General features: G+C 38.9%; 1 protein-coding gene across 1 annotated transcript in view; it reads right to left on the bottom strand.

Annotated features, from left to right (window-relative positions):
* Positions 1 to 14,934: 14,934 nt before the first annotated feature.
* Positions 14,935 to 26,439, bottom strand: part of LOC137914789 (CUB and sushi domain-containing protein 1-like) — a 116,352-nt gene continuing 104,847 nt past the window's right edge. The window contains 10 exon segments of the mRNA XM_068758285.1: positions 14,935 to 15,094; positions 16,998 to 17,200; positions 18,721 to 18,833; positions 19,891 to 20,052; positions 21,234 to 21,413; positions 21,624 to 21,735; positions 22,547 to 22,620; positions 24,019 to 24,125; positions 24,247 to 24,313; positions 24,438 to 24,611. Coding sequence (XP_068614386.1) covers positions 14,935 to 15,094; positions 16,998 to 17,200; positions 18,721 to 18,833; positions 19,891 to 20,052; positions 21,234 to 21,413; positions 21,624 to 21,735; positions 22,547 to 22,620; positions 24,019 to 24,125; positions 24,247 to 24,313; positions 24,438 to 24,611 — 1,352 coding nt within the window.

Raw genomic sequence — 26,439 nt, 5'->3', positions numbered from 1 at the left:
GTTGGATAAAGAGTGACTTGTGTTTTTATTTGATTTAAACTATTGCATATTGGAATGTAAGTGAAGCAGCGCAATAAATCCTTTAGTTTGGAAGGACAGCCCTGTGTGGAAATTATCCCTAAAATCATATCTGGCTGCAATAAACATATAAAACACCATATAGACAGTAGAGGACATTGTTTGTCACCATCATGGAGCCATCTGTTTAGAACCTTTACCCATTGGAACTATTTTCTTAAAGCATGCGTTAGCAACAAAAAGATAGCTACCAGTATGATGCACAAAACAAAACAAGAGTTTGGCATCACGGCTCGAACGGCGTGACGGATGATTCTGCTACGCAGCTTTTGCTTTTCCTTGAGAAATGAAACTTTCACAAAGAGCATGTTTACACAGGCACCGAATGAGGATGTGCAAAAAGCCTTTTTGTACAAAAGGGCTGTACAAATAAAAAGAAATCAAAATGCAGAAATATCACATCACCATGGTGAGACGCTGGAAGCACTGAAGTTCAGCTGGCAGTGAGTCACCACTGAAACCAGAGCCTGGAACCAGGCTTTTCACACTGTTCACCGCTACCACTCACCAAGTTCTTATTAGTGATCAGGTTTTAAAAATATACTGTATAAACATTCATACTTACGGCATATAAAATAGAATGAATACGGTCCTCCTGATCCACACTCAACAGCTGTGACACACATACCGCACGAGAAGTTCATGTTTAAAGTGCTGCAACTAGTGCTGGCAGTGCAGATGAAATCTGTGATTCATTAAGGCTGATGAGAGGAGAGGAGCAGATGGATAGGAAAGAAGGGGGGGGGGGGGGGGGAGGAGAATGAGGGCAACATTCATTGTTCCTGTATTTGCTGTAGCTAATAAAAGAAAGAGATTACACTTTGCTGAGCCTGTTTATTCATTCTCTCTGAGAGAGCGAGAATAAGAGATGGATTGTGGGAGAGAAATGTAATAATGAGACTGAAAAGTGAGACAGTGAGCTTGCTGTTGTTTTCTGCTGATGTATCTACAGTACTCTGGGCTGTATGAGACAGGTCTAGTCAAGCCTGCTAGCAAGTTGAGAATGAGTTGAGCGATTGAATGAAGGGGAATGAACTACACCAGGAGGGGCGTTTGATTGTGTGTAAGTTCTATCACTGGTGCTGATATTTTTTCGGGCGTGGGGGGATGAATCTCATCATGTCTCAAAGCGTGAATATTAGCGTGCAAGACGTACGATGCATGGAAATGATTCAGCTCAGCAGGCACTGTAAGCCCGCCGAGGACAGAAGGAGAACAACGAGAAGAGTGTGTGTCTGTTAGAATGAGCCGAGACAGATCAGAATCATTTTGATATTCTCACTGATCATTCTGCTGTGAGATCTTTCTTCTGACTTTCATTTAATTTTCATTTTCACATTTTTAATCAACATAATTATTGGAAAACTTGGACAAATCATACAAACTGAGACTTCAGTCACAAAAAGACGCGCACACACACACACACGGTCTGCTTTCAAAATGGAATAGCTAGAATTGGGCCTCCAAATATAACACCGTGTCATTGGAATGTGTGTGCGCGTGTGTGTGTGTGTGTGTGTGTAGGTGTGTAAGTGCGTGTGTGTGCGTGTGTGTGTGCGTGTGTAATCAAGACTTTAGAATAAGTTATTCTTGAGTCCTCCACACGGGGCCACTATGGTAACATGCACACACATTTAGACACCACTGATGATTTCTAGATGTGCATGCACACACACGCAAACACACCCGTGCGTGCACCTAAACATACAAACACACACTCACACACACGCACACACGTAAACAAGTGGATAGACAGGCCTGTCCTAATTAAAGCAGTACTGTTTGAACAATGAGATAAACTAGGAGCAGAGCCATTTCTTGGGTGTACACTTACAGACACATTTTAATACACACCTATCAAATACACACACACACACACACACAGTCAGACATGCACAAACACATTTCTTTATTTGCAATTTGCAGTGTGGGAAGAAAATTACTCTGATGATATTGATTACGGCTGACTTTTGGCTAAAGGAGAGAGGAGGAGGAAGAGGAGGAGGAGGAAGGCGCATGTAGGGTATGAGATGAGGAAAGATATGAGGAACTAATATAACACAAAGTAAAAGAGGTGAAATAAGTTATTATCACAACATCTTATTCTATGAGCTTTTCATGCTGGGAGTAAAAAGGAAGAAGGGAGTGAAGGTAACAGTAATGTGGAGAGGGAGTGGAAGACAGTTAACAGAACAAAGCGGGAGACAAGGACGTGTGGGAAACAAGAAGAGGAAGATGGAAAACAAGCAGAAGACGAAAGTGGGGAGAAAGGTCTAAAGTCGGGCGGGGGGGTTAAACCGAGAGATCCCAAACCCGGAACTGATTCTGAAAGTGCATAGTGCCTAAAACATGACATGAGACGGGAGTTGCGCTGTCTGCGTGACATTAATCGACTTTTTTCTAATTCCCCAAAGGCGTCAGAAGCTGCAGTCTCACATGAGCTCCCGTTCCAATGGAATTACCTCACCATATCACCATGACATCATTCAAGATCATTCCATGTTGATATGAAGGCAGATTGATTACATTAAGCTCATTTGAACCGGGTTTTATCAAGTTACTTTGACATATAATCACAAGAGCGAGTTTATTTCTTTGAAATGTTTTAGCTGGGCTAACTCAGTGTGGTAGTTTCAAATAAAGACAGCCGGAAAATCTCTGCTCATTGACGAGCAGGCTACACTACAAGTTGGTTCTGGCTGACCGTCAATCCTGTGAACATCTGGGAGCACATCAGTCAAGTGATGCTCCTCTGTGCGTCCGGCTCTGTGCCACACAAATGAAGTAATATAGACAGATAAAATATAAAATGTCAGCCTAATCGCACAGCCTCCCCTGAGCTTGCAGTGATTTAGTTCCTGGCTTCAGGGGGCTTCAATAGGACAGACGATAGACAACATGGGTACTTAAACCCTGGATTTCTGCTGCAAGGACAGCGTGCCAACTCGTGATTCCACTCTACAGCCCTGATGCCCCTCTGCTAGGATAGTGCGAGTACTTACACACCTTGAATTCAGTGGGAATGTTTGCGTTAACAGCCTGCAATGAATCATGGTGGTGGGTCATTGTTTCACCGAAGCCCCAGAGGTGTACGAGCTCCTGTTTCCGCTCCCTTCGTTCCTCGCAATGGAAAGATGATAATGAGTTTACCTGGAATCTGTGCTTTGCTCAGATTCAGGAGATGACCATGACCTGTCCTCAGGGTAAAGTGGTCAGAGACAAAAAGATTTATCTGAACATTTAACCTCACTCGAATAACTTTATCTGTGAGAACAGGAGATAAGGAATTTACCTCCAGCCATCCTGGATAGGATAGACCCGACGACGACTCCTCTAGCAGCACTGTTCCTCTCCTCACAGCTGAATTACTAACAAAAATGAAGTCAGAATTACTGCTTTGTTCTCACTCTGTCTGTCTCGCTGCCTTTATCTCACACAAACTTGCATCTCTGCGTTTCATTCATTTTCACTCCCGCTTTCTTCCTGCAATTTATTCTCTATCAGTCTCTCCTCCCTCAATCTTCTTTCACTTTCCAATCATAGTGAGACGGAAAGACGGCTGGCTGGGGAATCTTCCAACAGAAAAATTTAGCTCAAATCACAATTGCAAGTGAGCATTCCTGCATTCCTCTCCCAATTGAAATGATTTTGCAGCAGGCACATCCAGCCAGGCACTTAGACAGACTCGTATTGATATTTTCGCACACATGCTTATAGCTTCTCTTGCCATCTTCTCTGTCAGACAAATACAAACGTAGAAATAGAAAACACAATTCTGACCAATGGTACAATCCACAGAGGCTGCAGCTGAGACGAGTCTCAGAGAGACTATGACTACGTATATCTTTATGCATATCTGTGCTGCAGAATGGATTATCGTGCATATTCTCAAAAGAAGGCCTTCTTTACTTCCCCAATGACACAAAGATGAATGATAGATCTCCCTGGAAACGGTGCAGTCCCTGGAGCGTGTGTGTCAATGTCAAACAAGGAGAAGGTGCATGCTCTTTTTATGCGTAGGGCTCCTCTGTCTAACTGGGACTATTAAGAAGGCAGCACACCAAGCTTTCCTCACCTGTCTGTTCGGTGCAGCAGGTCCTCCTCATGACGTTTTGCATTGAGATGCCATAGTGAACAGTCTGTTCCTCCTCAGGCTAATGAGCAGAGTCAGGAAGAAGACATACGGTAATCAGCCACTTTGAATTCAACTTTTCACCCTGCCTCAGAAAACATCATCCGAGCATTCATTCATTTCTTGATCTGTTTCAGATACTCATTAGTGGTGGAATGTAACTAAATATGTATTTAATGACTGTACAAATCGGAGATACTTGCATTTAATTTAGTGTATACTGAGCTACTTCTTTGTCAGTCTTCATGGTCTTTTACCCCATTACTTTTATCTAACAGTCTGAATGACTAATTCCAAGATTCAGACTTCATATACACAAGACATGATAAGTTATTTAAAGCTATGCAGTACATCAACCTGAACTTGCCGAACAGCAGAAGACGATTAAAATATAATTTGTAAATGTACCTAGTGACGTGTATGCGCACAATCCACAGATTGGGTGGGTCTGGTCATAAACATTGATCGGGCTTGATTAATGGAAGAGCGGATTTGACTGCAGAGTAAAAATAATACATCTTTATGGGTAATATTTATTACATTATCAGCAGTAATTCTCCAAAAGTAGAAAATCTGCCTCTGTTTATACCATTTACACTAATGAGGAAAATCAGCTAAATTGTATTAGTATTCTAACCTGACACGGTGACTGGACATCATTTTCTGAGATGCTTTGTCTTTTCCTGCATGTCCAAAAGTCCAGTCAGTGGTTACAAGCGAGAGGCCGGGGTACACACTGGATGAGATGCCGGCAGAAAAAAGAAGAAGCTGAATGAGTATAAAAAAGTAAATACAATAAAAATAAAAAAAAGGTAGAAACACAGAGAGCTTCACAAAGTTAACCACATCCGGTGAATCTCTTTCAGAAGAAACATCATGAGACAGAGTCAGTGAAGTGAGAGTGTCACAGTAGGAATGTTCAACAGCAAGAAATAATTTATGTTTTAAAAGGATCATCTAAGCCCAGCTGTTGAGACATGATTAGGACTCTGTGGGACATCATTATCTCCACGGCAGCAGCAGAAGAAGAGGACGACATTAGGAGGAGAGAAGTTGACTGTTTTGGACAAAACTATGAATCTTTTCAACATTTCTCAGTCTTCAGCAGAAAGGACATTCCGAACTGATCAATTGCTCACTTTGGCTCCAACCCTTTCATTCAAATGTGCTGCTCATGAATAATAATTATTATCCTTTTTTGTTGTTGCAAGAAACAAATGTCTGATTTAACTTTAGATTTCAATTCATTTGGATGAAATCCCGTTAAACAGCACAGCCTTAGACCAGGTGATATATTACTGTGTCTCAAAATCTTCTCCAATCATGGCTCCGCCAACGAAAAAAAAAAATCACATTTCATGACACCCTCTGGCTTAGAAAATCTTTTCTCCTGTCCACCGTTCATCTTGAACTCAGGGCGCTTCTTACGATCTGAATTCAACTCGCTGAACTATAACGGATGATAATCCCTCCATTGCTCACTACCTGCAGCTGTAAGGTTCAGGAATCCCCAATCGTGAGAGGTTGAAGCATATCGACTGCTGTCAAACAATGCAGAAAGGTATAAAATGAGAATCACTTGACAATATTCCTTCAGATCTCATCACATAGAACAGATGCAGGATAGATTAAAGTAGCTCTAGTCTCAGTAAATCCATTTATTCATTTTCTACAGCCAGTTGCACTTCAATGGAGTCAGGCGTCTATCCTTGCATACACGGGCACAATGCATGCACGCCGGCAGTACCTCGATGACAATGTATTTAGTTACACAGCCATCTAATGGCAAGGTATAATTTATTAGCAGTTTGATCTTGTCTATGAAGCAAAACTGTGTGTGCCTATAGCTCAAAAGTATTCCTGCCATGTTGAATATCCATCATCTTACACAACTAGAGTAAGATAACAAGAGCAGATACAAGCAAAGACAGCTTGAAAAAAGCAAAGCATGGAGACAGAGGAGAGCAGGAAAGTGGACGATGAGAGAAGACTCAGGAGACATTAACCCCATGAATCTTAAATTTCCACTCTTGGTTGCAGACGCATAAATACATTTACAGAAAGACAGAAAGATCTCATCCAAGAGGCCTCTTCAGTTTTGAAGAACAGATTTACCTCGACCTGGATGACTGAGAACCTGCACAGACAAAAAGGCAGGATCTCTCAGACAAGACAAACCACAAACGTAGAAAGGACCCTTCCAGACACCCGTAACCTGGCTAAAGATCAGGAGTGGAACCTGGCAACTGCCACGTCTAGCCCAAAGCCACATGGTGATTAAGTTCTGTTGAATCAAGCAGCTTTTAAGAAAACTCCTGTCAAACAGATCCGCTTGTGTCACATCACAATGTTCAATGATATTGATGACTCACAGCACAGTTTGCTGACTTCACTCTGGCAGATTGTTCACTCCATAGGAAGGATTGTCCTTTCCTGTCAAGCCTTCTCTGCAACACCATAATGATGTCTACAGCAGCACAGATCCCACAGCACCAAGTCAGGCATCAAGTGTTGCACTTTTACCAAATTAATGATGATGATGAAGAGGCGGTGCTTTAAAGTGCTTTATTTATTACAGAGTCTAATGTACAATCACTTTAAGTACTTCCTTCCTGTCTGAAATGATGTATTATTGTCAGGCTGTCTTTGTCAGAGGGATTTGAAAGCTTGCTAGAAATGTAGGGAATGGCAAAATGGTCCCTTTTCAAATTGAATTGCAGCAGTGATTTATTATGTAAGCAGTCCAAACTGCTGTTTCTTAATTAGTGCATGTCATACTTATAATCTCATATTACCCTTATATTTCCTTTAAACCTTGGCAGATTAGCATTACCTTTGGAGTCGCACATTGTTGTTAGCTCGAGGTAGTGCAGCGATTGTTTAGATGTCACTTCTTTGTGTTCTGGCTTGGAAAACGACAGCCCTGTTTAGTGTTATTAATTAGATCCCCTGTGCAATGTTGGAGGAGTGTGATCGCCTTGAACTTTGAACAACTCGGTACTTTAGAACTGCAAAACTTCTGTGTTTTCTCCGCATGTCATAGTAAGTTACAATAATTACTGCGTATCTGCATTAAAAGTTCCATATTGTGTAAAATACAAATTTTCATGGTTCCTTCCAACAAAGTCCTCCATTATTACAACTGCAGTTTTTTTTTTTTTTGGTGTTGTCATTTTGTGACATTAAGTTAAGTGAAGCTGAAACTGAAGCTACACACAAATGTAGAATTCACTTTCTAGCTCTTTTATTTTATGACTGATCCAGGATTTGGAGTTGGAATATTGTTTTGACTAGCATACTGGATATTTAGGAGAATTAGATTTATTCAATGTGATTCAAGGTTCCTAAAAGGAGCTCCACTTTATACATGCATGGTTTCGGATTGTATGATGCCACCCTACCACTACTATGAGGCTCTGTAACAATGTGGTTTGTAATTTCTTTCCTGTTGGGTTCAGGGTTAGAAATAAATATAAAGACGGCTGACAATGACAATAACTTTTACCTACTGGAATGTTTGTTCATAAAACTTGTAGTACTTTCTTTTTCAGTGACACAGTTTGCTCTGCGTTTGGGAGGTTAGGCACACATATTGAGGTCCTTATATTTTTTATATTTACATACATATTAATGAGGGCAGTGGGGCATGAATACCATATGGTATTCCTCTACCACTGCTCATTACTGTTATTATAAAGCATTATTTCTCCTTCCCTTAATTGGATTCAAAAATGCTCATTGAATATTAATATTCTTTCCTTCCCAGTAGCTTTAATGAAGAGCAAAAACAAACAAAGAAAAACTTCTATCCCACAAGCATTGAGTCAGAATTTCTTATCACATTTCAAAGTATGGATATACAGTATTTTATTTTGTGTCCCTCCCTCCCCAAAGAAAATGAAACTCGAGACTGTAAATAAAACAATAAAACATTTTTACAAAGGAGAAGTCATTGTATCAAAAAACTTTATTGTCAAATTATGTTTTCAAAATGGCTGATAAAATGTGTCTTTAACAGCGCGTTGTAAGGCTGAATTCACATACAATATCTGTTACCTAATTGGTGTGAACACTCCATGTGTCCTTCATGATCTCATGGGAAGACAGAAGAGTGTAATTTTCCATCCTTTAATCAAAAATACAACTCATGATTCATGAATCAATGGAGAAGCCTCTATTGCTGATTTATTCCCCAAAATAATAAATCTATTAATATTGTATTCTCCATTCTAACATGTATTGTCCTAGCAGGGAAAAGCTGACATTAATCAGACATACGTGACATCAGATTGTGGGCCATGAAGGGGTTAAGTCAGATATAGAGATAAGGGTCAGCTGCACAAGGCTACTGTTATACAATCATTCAAAGGAAATGTCATTTTCAATCCATTCACAAATATTGTTTATGGTTTTTAACGCATGTGCAATTTTTGTGTTCAAAATTTGTATCTAAAATCAATTAAAAACAAATATGAGGAGGAAAACGCTCAAAGAAAGAGGAAAACAATGGAAACACGGGAGGGTTCCTCAACGGAACTGGATCAAAACCTTGAAGTTATGTCTCCAATTCATACAATAAGATTTCATCCATCTGGGTCTTGAGTTTACAACATTTGCCACCATGTTAAGTCCTTCAAGTTGGAAGGAATATTCAGGTGGCTCCTGAAAAACTGGCCAGTAGATCAAACTGAACCAAACTTATTTAAAATGTTTTGCATAAAAAAAGGAAATGTTTTTCTTTTTGAAATCAGTGCCATGTCCCAGAGTTACATGGAAAGGCAGATACAAGCTGTAGTTTATTCTGCATGTAGAGATTTAATTGCCAGAGAATATTCACAGAAAGAATGTCAGAATAAAGGATCAGAATATCATGGTGTACTTTTTTTGTTACTTGCCTGGTTAATTTGGGGAATAATCAGTGTAGCAGGTGTGTTGTCTACTTCAGATGTAGGAGAATATGTTGCAAAAGACTCTCTTGTAGTTGCACCATCATCATGACTATTGAGCCACAATGCAACTGTGGATTTGGCTTCCTCATGATATGTGCAAAGTTCGGCTACTTTTCATGAAGATTTCACGGTTGAAAGAAGCATAATAATACTTAGTATTCAAAGATGGAGAGTGTTATTTTGTTGTCATAAATCGTCACTAATGCTTGGGCAACTTTCATGACCACAGCAATCTCTGTAAAAGGCTAGCGTAGCTGTACGTAAGCTCTGGAGGTATTGAAATTGACACATCATTTTATAAGACTGCAGTATTTCAAATATAGCCTATAGTGATTTTTTTTTCAGTAGAAATGACCCAGAAGTCTCAGACCCAAAGGAATAGAACACCACACAAGATCTTGTTTCTGTGGAAAAACAGCCGTAATGGACAAAAGACAATGTATGACATTTTGTTTTATAATAGTCAGTTTGAAGCAGAATTTTTTTTACATGGTGTGTAACAGCAAAAACATTGACTTTAATGAACAAGATTTTGTTGTACCTACATCATTAATCATAAAAAGTACAGCATGTTTAATAATGTGTTTTTTTCTCTCTTGTTTTTCATTATTATAATTTTTTTTACAAATTCTCCATTAAAAATAGATTTCTGTACAAAATGTTTCTCTTTTGGACCTACTTCAAGTTCAGCAGCACACGATGATGGTGCGGAGTGACAATAAAGATGATAATGAATGTGATTTAGAATGACCTGGTAAACACAGCATAACTTTATACCATTTGGGACAGCAGACAAACAATTTTTCAATCCATTTCTATAGGCAACAAACATACTGCTTGGCAGCATTTGCTGCTGGGAATGCATCACCGCAACAAGTGTATGCAACGTACTGTGTTGTGTCACGATCTACAAGCTGCCACTTGTTGAAATGACAAATATTTGCTTGAGCTAATGAATTGTGTTTTGGTTTAAAAAATATTTCTCCAAAGGTGTTAAATGTGTGGCAGAGAAGATGTCCTATCCAAACTATTAAGAAACATGCGAAACAAAGGACTTTTGAGGGCAACTGACTTGTAGGACAAAATACTTTAATTTGATTGCAAAGAAAACTGAAACTCAGAGCGGTCCAGTCGAGATTTAACTAATGTCTACATCACAGACGTACAAAGGCATTTCCATACGGATGCAGAACTGAACACTTTTGACACAGTTCCTCTCCAAACAGGACAGTAAATTGATTTTATTCCTCAGCAAACCTACATGAAGAGTTCATGATCATCAGGCAGGAGTCCTTCTTGGATGTATGAAAATCAATACTTAGGCATATTTTCCACACCCCATCTAAAGAATTTTTTTGATTAATCTCAAATCTGCTTTAAATCTGTTCTGAATTAAATTTTAGTAAAATAATACTTCTGTGTGACCCTTAAATTTACAATTTTAGCTGTTATTGTTTTTTTTTCTCACAGCCACCTCGAACCCTTGTTTAAAGGAGAACTGCGAGAAATACCAATTTAGAAACAGTGGGGGAGACATGGAAAAGTCTCAGCAGCAGAAACAACCTTGACATTTTAGAATTTTGAGGGTGTTTCTTTTTATTTTTAGAACCAGCTGCCAGTCTTGAAATTGTGTGGACTGCTGATGGTGCAAAATGAAGGACAAATGTGGAAACTGTAATATAAAGCATAAAGTATAACATCTAAAAAAAGAAAAGAAAGAAGAAATCTTTCCATCTTTCGGTGATTAAAAAAAAAATCATTTCGTCAAAAAATTAACACCACCTTCCTTAATGAGCAAAGACCGGATGCATGAGGAACAGCGTGGATAACTTTACTGTTGAAACATAGTTTATATGGAAAGAATTTGTAAAAAATAACATTGTTATAAGACTTTGGCTGCAAACTCAATACTTTATTGTAGGATGCAACTTTGAATTTCTCTTCATAGGATTCAGAATCTATGTGTGAAGACAGGGAAAACTATTTGTTTCCTATTGGGTAAGCCTTGGTCAATGTAATTAAATGTTAAAAATTAGATCTTTAATTGTGGAAACTATGCAGCCTCTACTTGACAGGCAGTATTATGCTTTCTTGACTCCATGGGAAAGCTCAGCTGAATTAATTAAATCAATTAAAAGAGATGCACTGGGTGCACTGGAGCAATATAAAGGGAGTACTATATTGTGAACAGACACTGTACTGTTGTTTACAGTTGCATTGTTTATTTCTGTAAGGATATTTAAATGTGCCTTCTATTATCTTTAACTACTGCCAGTGTTATAGCCAGAATCGGTATATCTTTATTTTCTGCGTCTCATGAGTGGACGTGCTTCCAGCTATCTGACCCTGACACTGAGCCCGTGAATGAGCTTAGAACTAGATAGCATAACACGTTCAATAACCTGAATGCTTATTTCAGGCACAATCCCAATTATTTTAGGACAATTCATTTGCAACAGCCTTGCTTAGCGTATTCACTTTTGACTACCGGCGCTGAAAATATAAATAGAGACTGCGATTCACTTCACATTTCAAAATAGAAGGATGTGACAACCTTCTCATGCCAAAGGATTTTCTCTCAGCTTTTAGTGAATTTAGTCACGTTCTACAGTACAATACTGCTATTGAAATGAAAAAAAGCATTTTAATCAGTTATATCAGTCAGAATGTTGTGACTTTCAGCATTTGTGATATATCGTTTGCAGGTATAAGAGCTGAGACTAAAATTTTGAGAACATGAAGAACTCAGGAAAATTCACTAAGACAATAAAAATCAAGCAATTTACAAAGAAAATGCCCTTTAAACAAATCAAATGCCAAATGATGTGCATGAAAGTGTGGCACAAACAAAAGAGCCAGATCTAGGGACACACATATTGAAAGCAGTTACATCTGTGATCTAAATCAAGTGCAGCATTTTCTGAATAATAAAAACATTTTGAGAGAACACTGTGTGAAATATCAAGCTGGGCCAGTGATCTAAAAGGATGAGTTTTTTTTTTTTTTTTGATCCTGCAAATGTGTACAGGAAATAATCTGAATCCAAGGTCACGGTTGCTAAACTTGTGTATGGGGTTGCAGTGATGTTCCAGCATTGATAAGCACAATGCAACATGCTCTCTGCACGCGAGGTAATATCTGGAACAATGGAGGGGCTCAGGGATGATAGCTGTTGACAATAATAATTGTGCATATTGTCTCCATACTGCATCCGTTTCCTCCTCCTTAAATGACCAATTCTGAAACCACTCTTTCTCTCTCTTTCTCTGTCCATCACACACACACACACACACACACACTGGGAGCTCTTTAAAAAGGTGTGTCGACATAAGATCATGTGCATCAGATGTGCAAAATGTGTCGAAGGAAGATGCATGACAAAGTGAGTATTTGTGGATACACATCCTTCTAAAGAGCGCTGGAGAAAAGGTTTCTGAAAGCTCTAACTGCATGTTACAAAAGTGGACAATTGGACCCAGAGTGGGGTACTATTTAGTACAGCTTCGGAGTGGTATTATCTGAAATGATGGTAGCATATAATGCTAAAGCTATAGCCGTTTGGTACAGCTTCAGCAGCAACAGTATTCAGTGAGAGCTTTCTGAAACAACCTCTGTCATAATAATGGCAACAGAATGCGTGAGACTCATATCTCAAAGGTCCACAAGTACTGTAAACTGATCCCAACCTTCTGGTTGGCTAGCTTGTTGTCATGGCAACAGAATAAAGGAGATGATAACATGTTATTACACCTTCTGCTAGCAGAGAGGATGAAATATAAATGTGTATATACAAACACTCTAACCCTGTATGTATTTACTTTGTTCTCTTTTTAAAGATAGAAGCTTTTGAATAAAATTCTCTTTTTAGAATTAATAATTTTTCAAACCCATTTCAGACCCAAAAATTACTCTTATTTTCATAACCCAGTCAACAACAAAAAAGAAAACACACTAGTGCAAAATTTGTGCAGTTTATGAGTTGAGATAAAGTTCATATTTTGGGGTCCCCAGCAGTGGTTGGGAAGTCCCACAGGGCCACTGGGTTTTTGAACACGAAGTCTGTTCATCAATATCTTCACTGAAGAAAAATATCAGAAGAGACACTTGTAGATAATTACTCGTCTCTCTCTCTCTCGTAATAGAAACTTGTCCTTGTCTCTTTGTTTCCAGTGTGACTGACAGAGGTGCCGTCCATTTGTCTCTGTCCACCTAATTTCTTTCAGTCAACCAGTCTGTAAATCCTTGCATCCCTTTCAGATTTTGTGGTTTGAGAGTATGCTGTAGAAAAAAAAAACAGCAGGCATCCCTTGACTGATAATCCTGACCACAGTTGAGAGGAGACCAATCATTTCCTGGATTTGGCCACAGCTGTTTGCAGCAGTTGATGATCTTGACAGCTCATTGCCTCCAGGTTTTCACTTGTTCCAACAATAAGCACAGAGTCCTGGCTAGTCCACGAGCAGGGATCAGCTGTCTGCATTTTTGATTATGTTAGACAGGCATGTAGAAACCAGTCCAGTATCGTCAGGTGCTGTGGTTCAACATAGTCTAACTTATTTTGTTTAATAGGACTGGTTTTAAGTGTGTAACACTACATAATATTTGGAAAGGTCCAAACCTCATCTAGATCGTGTTCAGAGGTTATCATACTAAACCTGAATAACAAAAAAAAAAACAGCACATTTGCAAATGCTTGATTTGGTATGTTTTAGCCTAACTGGTTGCCAATTACTGTAGGTAGACATGGTCAAGAAAGGCAATACAGCAAGTGGCAAACTTAATAAGACAATAATAGCAGGAAGTAATTATAAAATCCAACAACTTGTCTTACCTTACTGTTTGATTGTCCTGCTATATTAAACCAAACCCATTTACCAAGTAGGCTAAAACAAACATTTAAGACACAACTGCTATTTGACCTTTGCTTGACTAGCACAAGTAACCCAATTCTAGAACTAACTTGATACTCATATCCGGCACTGCATTTGGTTTACAGTAGCCTGTGCAATCAGTAGCAGATTCCACCAGAACAGACTCTGTAAGCTGTCTTTTGTTTGAGAGAGTCCAGTCCTGTCATGGGCAGTAGGATGGAACTCTAGTTGGAGATTTTTGGTCCAGCACTAATGATGACATTTGTGTTGGCAGATAGGAACCATCCTATTACTATCTGATGTCTGGAAGGGGTTGATGGGTGGACTAGTCTATGTGCTTCCCCTGAGGGTGGAACCTTGCATTGGTAAAAACCAGCGGGAGAATTTGTGAGCCACTGTGCAAATTTGGCATGGGGTTAGGGATGAGTAAACTGCAGATTGAACTGCAATTGGAGGCTGTTAGACCCAGTTGACTATGCTTTCAAATTTTGCAGAAGTGAAAGATTGTACTGTATGCACATGTCATCACTCTGGAAAGAAGATCCATTAGTTCCATCCATATATCTTTCTGGTTTTTTCCTGGATATGTATCTAAGAAAAATTGTGATCCCAAGCTCCTCATGTTATTTGAAGGCATCGTTATTTTCCCTCCCTGTTCATTGATTCACACCAATTTTACTCTTTCAGACTTCAGAGCGAGGTGATGCCATTGTAAAACATGGAGCAGAGCTGCATCACTGTGCAGATCATGCTAAGAGAGAATCAGCATATTACAGCAGAGGCTCCTCATAGAGAAAAGTCCAAATACTCAATCAATGTTTGTTCCGTTTGGTTTACCCAGCCCACAGACTGCAACAGGTCAGTGGGACTGAACCACTGAAGAGCTCGTGGCTGGTTTGCTGGGCTATACCACAGTGCAGACTGTATTTAGCGTGGTATCGAATCGGACTGCTTTAGCCTCTGTGGGCTTCATGTTGGTGTCATACATTGGGTTCTCAAAGGATGCCTGGCCATTGGAGCTCTCATGGCCAACATAGCCATTGAACTGGACCTTGGGGCGTGTCCTGAAAAACAAAACGAGAAGCATTAACTGGTGTCTGTGGCACATATCTGGTGCGAGTTGATTTTCAGTTGTCCTTGAAAAGTTGTATTTATGAAAAAAATAAATGAAAGGGTACAGAAACTGCATTTGGCAAGTCAACCACAAATACAAAGATTTTTAAGACAGCAAAATGAACCTTTCAAAATTACATATGATGTGCAATTTTACTGCTAATATTTAAAAACAAAAACAGTACCACCCACTTGATTTTTCTAAATGAGGATTTTAGGAAATGCACCACAGGCCATCAGACAGGCAGTGAAATATAACTACCCCTTCTAATTTTTCTGGTTGTCGCAGATTACATTTTAGGGTATTCAGGCATATAATCCAGTTAGATATAATCATTTACTCCCAAACCCCGTGGAACTATTAGCAGGGAGGAGTACCGCTCCTAAAACGCTGTTCGACTGACCTCATTAAGAGTCTCTATGTGTGTGTGTGTGTGTGTGTGCACTGGTGGAAATCCAACCCCAGGGAGCCACTAAGCCAACCCTACATCCTCAACCCATTACTCTACAAAACTGCACACAGACTAGCAAACACCACAGACCTCCCAATGTGACAGCAGTTCAAATCACTGTACTGTCTTGGTTTAATTAATTTGACAGTATCAGATTCTGGTGCAAACATGTGGGACAAAGCAGGAAGAAACTGCAGAGGACACCTTGCTTTTTGCTTTCATTTACATATATGCGTCGCCACATTAGGAAATAAGTTCTACTTCTGTTGCCTTGCCATTAAGCTGGACTCAGTAAAGCAAGTATTGAAGTCAAGATTAAAGTTTAAAAAATACCCTAACCTTAACCCTAAAGAAGACATACAGGTAATCGTAGAAAAAAAAATAACAAAATGGAACAGATTAAAGTAAAATGCATATTATTTGATTTAATCTGTTCACATATAAATGCTTTATTTGTTCTTGGTGACATTATGTTGACATAGAGATGACAATGAGATTAAAGATAAAATAAAATAAAATGCCCTTTATCTAGATTCAGATTAGGGCTGGTTTGACACAGTAGGGCTGCACTGCTTTTAAAAACCTGCTCATTTTCCCCTGAATTTAAATGTCACCCCAATTACTTTGACCTAATATAAGTTGCCTTTTACATTTCCCTCTGAATTAATATCCATTAAGACTTTTATTATTATGTCTCTGTGATACACAAAAAAGTGTTTAATTCAGTTTAATGAATTAAAACAATTGGAAGTTCACATTTGTAATTAATTGTGCAGCCGTACTAAACAGTATGAAGAAAAATCTGAAAACTAAAAACAAGGGATGAGAAGTTTGACAGAGGATGTGGCGGCGGGCGGAGGTCTGGTTGCTGTTGGAAACCAAGTGCATGACAGGTGCCAGTCTTACCTGTCGCCAGGTCCCCAGGGGACTTTTGGTCTCTCATTGTCATCTGTGTCAGCAGACAATGTCCTGCATACAACCATCATTTTAATATACATGCATTAGCATTCAGTACTGCTCTCTGGCAAGCAGGCTGTGTAACACAGTTATAGTAATGTAATGGTGCGGGGTATTAGTTTTGGAAAGTGTAATTCTACTTGAATATACATTCTGTTTCCTCAAAACTGTTCTGCTAATGTCTGCCATTCAGGCCATGCTGATTAATTTTGATAAGCACTGTGGAAAAAAATTCAAGGTGGATATCATCTAATATATATTCATCAGATGATCCACTGATCAAGGATGCTGTTTAATGCCAGTACATGACTTTTGACGGAGGGCACAGCACAATATTTTCTGACAGAGATAACAAACAAAGCCAGAAGTCAAACACCTGCTTTGCATTCTTCTCTGCTAGGCGTCTGTTTCTGACGGACGGATTTACATTGAGGATGTGGCTTACCTGTGCTTGTAGAGGTAGAAGGCAAATCCGGACAGGATAAGGGCAAAGAAAGGAACCAAGATGGCTGCTGCCACAGAGCTGCTGTTTGTGTAGGGGTTGGATGGATCCACTGTCATAGTTACAGGGCCTGTGGGTACAGAGACAGACATGAGATATGAGTATGAACACATAGCATGGAAAATAAATTAGTTTTTGTGCTGATGCTTCGTTCCTCATGTGTACTCTGTCTAAAATAAAATGTATTTTACACTACACTGACAGTTGCACTGAATATCCTTACGTTGAGTTTATTGCTGCAGCTAATGGTGCTTATGTTACCTTGACGCATCAGATGGAACTTGCCAAAGTCTTTACTGTGAATGTGCCCCTGGTACACAAATGTCTTCTGGTCTGATTCTGCAGTAACCTGTAAAATAAAACACTAACTTTATCTCATCATAATATGGATACATAAACATAGACAACACCTAACACTTTTTTTAAACAGGAGATTTATTCTCAGAAAAGTCTTGAAGGAATTCAAGGCTGGATTAGAAAGCATTTAAAAGGGCAGCCCTACAGATATTTAGCAGGTCATGTACATGTTTTCTTTTTTCTTTTTTTTTACTTTATTCACAGAAAAACAAACAAAACGAAACAACAAGTACAAATAATAATAATAATAATAAAAAAAAAGCTACTACAAACATTGTTCTGAGACTGGGCATTACACAACATAAATTAATTGCCAACTTACATGTTTTGAGTGTTTGTGACATAACCTATTGGCATGTGACATAGAAAATGTAATAATATTACAGACATACTATAAATAATAAGAACTATCTTGTGTATTGATTTTTAAGTATTCACTGAAGTTTTCCAACACCAGAATGAAACTGTGTGAAACCCTGTCTTTAGTAAATGAGAGTGTGGAGCTCTCCCATGTGCACATTTTAGCACAAGAATCATTAGTTCTGGCAGTAGTGCATGATATTAGACTTATTCCTAAATGTGAAATAGAAATTAATTATTCATCTGATAAAAATTGTGTTTTTATTTCTCTCTAAGTGTTACCAATTCTAACAAAAAAGCACTAATGCTTTGAACTCATCCAATTCATCTTTATGCATTTCTGTTTTGTTTTTTGCCTTCCTGCCCTATTGTGACCCCCCCCTCCGGGCAGCAGCAGCCACCCTGTAGGTGGAAACTAGACTTTACACACAACAATCTGAATGGCTGATTACATTACGTAATAATATTAATAGTTAATCATAGGTTGTCTTGTTTCTTCAAAACACTACATAACATTTCTAGAGGAGTTTAAAAGATAGCATAAACAAATAAATGGTGACAGCACTGGCATTTCAGCCATATGGTGCATGTAGCGATAAATGGATTGAGATTTATGGACTGTGATAACTTTTAGAGACAGTAACGGTGACAATCTTTTAGAATCTAACCTTTTTTTTCACACTTTTGAGAGAAAAGTGTTTTATGATAAAGCCCACCCTTAATCTGCTTGAAAAGATGTTAAATAGAGGTCATTGTATATTAAAATGTTTTGCACAATGTGAGCAAGGATTTAATCAGGAGCTTTGATACGCCTCTCTTGTAAGACCCCATCCAGCAAAGCGAATGCTAATTAATCTTATTTTCATAAGGTGGCATTGACTTAATTACAAAATGGAAAAGGACATTTTAAAATGATTCACAAAGGAAAATAAGAGGAAGCGTGTCTTACATATCCATCCATAGCCCAGTTGTCATTTTTAAATTTGCCGAGGTAATGCTCGGTCGGCCCTTTCACCTGGTAGACTTTCAAAAGCAGCTGGTTTTCCTCTGACTTATAGGAACCTGGATGAATAAGGAGATACAAAATAACGAGGTCATCGCCACAGTCTAAAATAATTTAAATAAGCCAAACTTAGTGTCTAATGCGTGTTGGACCTAAACGAGAACCGATAAAGCCACTAAGGTTGCGTGGGAGGTTGGCAGGGTGGTGGGAAACCAGACAGACACGCTGACTGGCAAACAGAGCGAAGGAGACACAATGACATTTTGAATTATCATACTCTATTTACTTCACTCGGCACTCGACACATTACTGGGGGGGAAAAGTGACATTTACCCTTCAGCTAGATGTCTCCACTTGATTTAGTATAGAGCCAGCACAGAGACTGTTGCTGTTTAATATGACAGGCCCATGTAAAAGAAATATAACACATTCAAAATGAAATCATTTTATATGCTGAGAGCCCTTTTCTCTCCCGCCCACAGAAGATTATTCATAAACCCAGGATCAGGCTGAACTATTGATTGCAAGCTGTCAAACCATACATGAGTGTCAGTGGGAGAGGCACCGAGTTGCTGAAATGACACACTTTTGGAGGTTTTCACAGCTGTGTATTTTATTTTGTGAACCTGCCTGTCTAGGATATACTTCCATCTATTTACAATACATACAGTACCGGTATATAATTTAAAAAAAAACAGATCAGGATCTGCAGAGCTGATGCTGCTGAAGTGATGCCATGGCCCTGCAGACTGGTGTGGCTGCTCTGCAGTTGCACCGGTGTAAAGGAAAAGTCTTGCCAGGCAGTTTATAGTTCCCACTGCTACCCTCGCATGTTGCATTATTTAACATATTAATGTCCTATAATTCCTCTTCTCTGTGCGCTCCGAAGCTCTTGCACATCACAATTATTTTGTTCTACCTCTCAGGGTGTGTGAGTTTATATTTTCATTGAGCGTTTTAGTTGCGATTTCTAGAATCGCACCACTTTCCACAGAGGTAGCAGCAAAGCCTGAGTAAGCATAAATGAGAGCTGGTTATGACCAGACATGAAAGGAATGTAGTTTCTATTTCAAGCTAACAACAACAACAATATCCATTTTCTTCTTTTTTTTTTACCTGACAGTCTTATTGACACTCCGCTGGTGTCCAGTAATATGACGTTAACTCTGCCACTGGTACCATTGAATCCAGTGACCGTAAATGTGGTGGCCTGTCTCTTCCCTAGATACTCGTAGAAACCGCTCCACTCCGAGCTGGGAGAGAACACATCCACTGGAACTGTACCGGAACCACAAACACAAACGCAGGAAGTTATTCAAAGCTTATTTGACATTTAGTTCAACAAAAGATTAAAACCGCTGCCTCGAAGCACGAACAGCAAGACCCAGCGATTCAGTTTGAAGGGACCAGCTGTCGTCATCCTGTCACTGTGTTTTCAGTCTTTCCCAGTCACAATCCCTTTATTAAACTCTGAGGAGAAAATGGTCAGGATTATGACTGGCCTTTTGTGTTTGCCAAGAAAAAGACAAAATGTATTTACCTGTTGAGACATTTCTTGTGGTCTTTAAATCCCACATGTAAAGCTGTGACTTAGACAAAACTAATCAGCTTCAGTATTCGTGTACAATATTGCAAAAACATGCTCTTTTTCTGCAGTCTTAGTCTCTCCTCACTGGCTCCATGGAGATGAAAAATATCGATTATCAAATCCTACTTCACACTTACGGTGTTGCCCCTGAATATTTCCTCCTGTAAACCTCAAATAAGACTGCAGAAGACTTTTTAGTCAGCAGCCATGAAACCCATAAACCAAACATAGCCAGCGCTTTTTGGAAAATACTTACATTTAAAACATTCCTCATTAGAACATAGTATGATTAACCGGATTTGAAGAAAACACGTGGCTTAAGTACTAATGTGTGTATAGCAGTCTTTTCTTCATACCTCGGATTTTGTTCTTCTGGACGTCGGACTCTCCTCTGCCTTTGGGATTGATTTTCACTCCAACTAAAACAGAAAATAGCACTAACTTCAGCGAAGTTAATTATGCCTGTTGACAATGTATTTGGTACAGACAAGGTGGAAATAGACGGCATATTTAATGTGACAGGAATGAGAGCGAATCTGTGCATCATGGTATTGCAAAGAAATCAAAGAGTGCTGGAACCTAACCCAGCTGGCTATGGGCGAGAGGCGGGGTACACTTCGGGTGCGTCACCAGCGCATCGCGGGGCCACACAGTAACAGACAACCATTCAAGCACACACTCCTACACTATGGACAATTTGGAATAATCAGTTCGCCTAATTTGCATGTTTTTGGAGGTGGGAGGAAACCGGAGAACCTGGAGGAAACCCACGCAGACACGGGGAGAACATACAAACTCCAGACAGATAGGATTTTACATAAACATCCAGACATTATGCAAGCAGTGCACTTTCAAGACAGGATCTTAATACCTTTACAGAGCGGGGCTTTGCCCGACCATCTCCCATCACTCTTGCAGATTCTGTGCTCTGATCCCCCAGCAAGATAGAAACCATCTTGACAGGTGTAGATTAGTGTATATCCTAAAGTGGGCAGCTCCATAGATTGAACATCCACATTAGCCGGGGTCTCTGGCTGTCTGCAAGAATGGGCTGAGTAACAGGGAAGAGGGGGAAACAATAAATAATACAAGCTTAACACTGACAGGTTTATTTCCTTATACAAAACCAAATACGACATTACGAAAACTACAATATTAATAGCTTAATCCTTATGAGTGACACATAGATGAACACAATCTATGGTAAGAACAAATTAAATTAGTACACAGAGCAGTAATAAGAGGCAAAGTTATTTCTTACCAATGCATTCAGGTTGGGTTCCGCTCCAGGTAAGGTTTTCTAGGCAAGTTCTTGAGGTGGAACCAAGAATGTGGTAGCTCTTTCGGCACTTGAAGGAAATCTTACTGCCAACCTATATTATGTAAGTGTACAAAAAAAGGGTATCGTTTCTTAATACCTGCAACATCACCAGCATGAGGTAAAATAAAATGAAATACAATTATTTTACTGTCAAAACTTGAGTCATTGGTGACTCTTTAAATCTAATTAAACAATGATAAATGGGTATTTTTTCTCTCACTGAATCTCTTTGTCTAGACAATAGACCTGCTTGATGTGGGCGGTAATGACTACTTTTCTTATTAGCGATGCCAGGGGATATATGAGACAGACAATTTATAATACCCAATCATACCTCCACAAATTGAAGGATTTGCTTGTTTGCTTAAATTCCATTTAAGATTGCACAGCCAATACACTCCATCAACATGTCTTCAACTGGGCTCAAGATAGCTCAGTCACTGATACAAAAGAAAATGCAGATTATTTTTGCCACCTGCAAAGTTTGTGTTTAGAAACGTGACTTTTGAGTTTCCAATTTGAACTGAATCCCAATTTTATGATGCTTCATTGAAGGACTTTGCAACTTAGCTCTTTTACAACATTGGATGATATAAACCAGCAAAGTCCTTGGGGTATCTTTTTTTTTTTTAAATGGTCAACTAAAACCCTTCTCAATGTATTTCTTACAGCTATTCACCAACTGGAGATGTTAAGCAGTGATACCTCACAAATTCACTAGAAAATCTGAAGGTTGACCTTTATTCAAAGTGTCTTTAAATGTATAAATGGGAAGATTAACTTTAGGTTTCAGCTTTATCGGAAAATGTATAATTTGAACAATTGTACAGCTGATTTATCAAGTACACGGACACGTTTCTGACCTGAAAACCTTGGGCCATGACTGGAATGCCATAAGCTGGTGTTCCTGGATCACGACAACTGTTGAAAGCTGGGTCTATGTGTACACACAAACACACAAAACCATAGGTTCTCCATTCTTATTAATCATTCTGCAAATCAGAAAAGCATTTTTGTGCTTAAATCATAGCTGTAAAAATATTTTTAACAGACTGCCAGCTACAGTACCGGCACATTGTATTATCAAGTTTTACATAAGTATTATTACCTCTGCCAAGAAGGTTATGTTATTGATGGCGTTTGTCTTTGTCTATCTGTCTGTCTGCTTGTTTGTTTGTTAGCAGGATTACAAAAAAACAGTTGGATAGCGCTTGACAAAAAAACAATCTGAAGATGGTCCATGGTCTACACTTAGATCCCATTAAATTTTCAGAGCGATCCGGATACCCGTCTGGAAAAAGAAAATCTGGATTTTTACATTTACTTAATGGGAAAATGGGATGGAGGCTTTTTCTAAAAATCACATCTGGTAAAATATGCATTCAATTCACTCACCAACAATCACAGTCATAAACAGAGACCCACAAACAAGGCTAAATGTAATCGATGAAAACTAATGATGTGTGTGACTGACTGATTACACTAAACAGGAGTGACTTTGAAATACAATGGTTTATCAAACACAATGAACATTGGAATAAAATCAACAAAACCTTTTGATATATCACTGCATTTCACAGTCACAGCAGAGTCTGGTGTAATCAGTCAGTCGCTATACACAGTATGCCAAGTACAAATTCTGCAAAAGTGCTGAACAAGTACTTGAATAAATGTTTACTTTCTCCCTCAGCAAGAACTTATCAGTCTTAAAATAAAATAAAAAAAAAGGCTACCATCATAAATCAGCAGTTATAAAGGGTAGAAGGGTAGAATAAGTCATCCAATAGTTGTCAGGGTATATAAGGGACCGTGGAAACATTATGCTTCTATGTATGACAGATAATAGTCATTGAAAATAGAGGATATGATTCTTTGATGGCCAAGGTGTTGCTCCGAGGCTGCCTTCCACTTCAGCTCTGACACAGTGATTTAGCTTTTTCCCTATGCAATTACATAACTTGCTCCAAAATAAGCTTCAGGCTTACAGAGCAGTCAGCACAAAAAGCTAAATTTCACTATAAAAAAAATGAAAATGCTGGGCTAATTTCCAAGATAGAATCTTTATAGAAACTACTGTAGATGGGCAGTCTGACAAGACTTAAAAATAAATACAGAAATGACTGGATCTGAACCTTGATCCATGACTCACATGTAAGCTTGTCCCTCTGCATGAAATGTCATGGATTTTGTATGTTTAGATATTCTGTTAACTAACAATGCAATCAAAGCTGGGTGTAACTGCTTACATTACATTTTAAAAACTAAAATAGACAATTTCAGCGTGTTTGAGGACAAAATGTGTTTGTTGGTCATGTGTTGCTAGTCTCTAAGTTACCTATGCAGGCGGGTTGTTGGCCACTCCAGGCTCCATCAGCTTGGCAGACTCTGGAGACAGATCCCACCAACAAGTAGGGGGCGTGACAGTAGAACCGGACCTCGGACCTGCGTAAGGAGAGAAATACCGTTGTACTTAGTAAAATAGACAAAAAGTGTCCGGGGCATATTAAAGCCACATTATCAGTCACAGAACGGCAGTGTCGAAGTCAGAAAATGCTACACTGACCGATAGGAAAAGATGCTCCCCTCTCTGTATCCTCCCCCAGGAGAACCAGGATCGCCACACAGAACAGCTTCAAAGAGACAACAGACACAGTTGGAACCTTGCATGAACAACTGCTGAATAAGAAACAGTGATATGGATCATGTCAAGTTGCTTAGCAGCCGTTCCAAGTCAGTGTAGGCCAGCCAACTTACGCAGACACTGCGGCACGTCTCCCGTCCACGCCCCATTCCCTTCACACGTTAACACAGCGGGGATGGATAATTGATAACCATGGAAACAGCTGTAACTAACGCTCGATCCCCACGAATGGTCGGTTCCTTCCACTTTCCCATTATGCACTTGAGGAGGAGGTCCACACTGGATCACTGAAACACAAAGAAGTAAAAGATCACATCCCGTATTGATATCACATTATGTTAATCCCCACATCTGAGCGGAATAGAGGTTCCCTGGTTTAAAATCCTGTCTGGGATTCTGCTCTGGCCACTGAATGCAAGTTCTAACTAATGGGCAAAATAATATTGCTGCTGCCAATTTTGTGAAACATTAACATTAACAGTTTTGTGAAAAATGTATATTTACTAGTCTAGTTCTTAAGTACATTTTTGACATGCTTGAACTTTCCATTTCCTGCTATTTATATTTCCGCACAAAGAAAATAATATGTTTGAAAACTGAAATTGCTGAAAATAAAAATGTATTCCTTTGGGGGGAAATTCACATGCTACGAGCAGATAAAGTTTATAAAGCAGGTGAAATGATCTCAACCTGTACTTGCTCAAACAGTAGAACAATGCAAACATTACTTTATCAATATTCACAATCCAATAATATAACATGTATAATGCTGAAATGGACATGTCTGAATAATGACAAAGTAGATTTTGTTACTGGCATTAGTACCACTTTAAAGTAATGTTTTCAATAAATTCCAAGCAGTAAAACACAAACACAGAGTAAAAAAAAAGTATGTAAATAAATCCGTAATTATAGTGGCATGTTTTATTTTATTTTCTCTTTTGCTAAAATCAGCAATTTTATCTTCAGTGGAGAGAAATACATCAGCTCCAAATAACACGATGAGATCTTAGCCACTCAAAGTGAACAATAAAAAAAACAGTTAACGCACATCCCTGGTGTATTTATGCAGTCCCAAGATGTGGAAGATACGAAACAGTGTTTTAAAAAAGAACCTTTCTGAAGCACAAAGAGCAAAAACGAAGAATTAACCCGACCTCTTTAAGTCCTTGTTTAACTTGGATGTCTCAGAACCTACACAACCTTTCTGAAATTTGCCAAAGACTTTGTGTTCAGTAAGTACCAGAGAAAATAAAGGAAATCTAATGAGGCCAACCATTGAGCCGCACCCTGCCCTCCTCCCTCTAATCTCTGATGTCCTCATGATGGATGATTTACATTTACACTTGAAACTCACTGTTGGAGAGAGTTATGTAATACCAACTCACAAAAATACAAATCTTAGAAAACTTTATTTAATAAATGCTATTTTGCATAACATATGCAGAAAAAGATTAAATGCATGCATTTGCTTTCAAAAATCATCCCTCATATACAGAAATATTTCTGTGATAATATGTCAGGATATTGTGTATATATACCTGATGATGTCACCAGCTTCCAAATATGCAGGGATGAATAAAAATATACAATTCAGGGATGCACAGGACAAATGCACTCACCTGTTTGTGTTGGAAGTGTGTTGTGTGAGCATGTGTTATCTGTGCATACAATATACTGTTCATGATAAACATCTGTGTATGTTCAGCATTAGCGTGCGTGATCCTAAGTATGTGAGTTAATTACAACCATCTGCACGCTTTCAAATGTTCTAATAAAGTCAGTGTAATTCTGTTCTAACCAGGAAACAGATGGTTTCACGCTCAATTCACTTTGCTACGATGATATACAGTTCACACAGGCAGAGAGAGATAGCGAGAGAGAGAGAGAGAGAGAGAGAGAGAGAGAGCGAGGCTTAGATGCAGTTGACCCAATCAGTAACACGAGAATCAAAGTAACTTGAAATCTGCTATTTTAAAATAATGTATTGCTATTATTGTGTACATATTTGATATTGTGGTCATTAATGTCTATTTTTTGACAAACTGTTTGATTACTATGACTGTAGTAGATAAAGCTGCCATCTGTGTGGATACACTCCTATCATTTCTACCT

This window comes from Brachionichthys hirsutus, unplaced genomic scaffold (assembly GCF_040956055.1).
Source record: "Brachionichthys hirsutus isolate HB-005 unplaced genomic scaffold, CSIRO-AGI_Bhir_v1 contig_179, whole genome shotgun sequence".
NCBI classification, from domain to species: Eukaryota; Metazoa; Chordata; class Actinopteri; order Lophiiformes; family Brachionichthyidae; genus Brachionichthys; species Brachionichthys hirsutus.
This window is presented reverse-complemented; position numbering and strand designations above follow the sequence as displayed.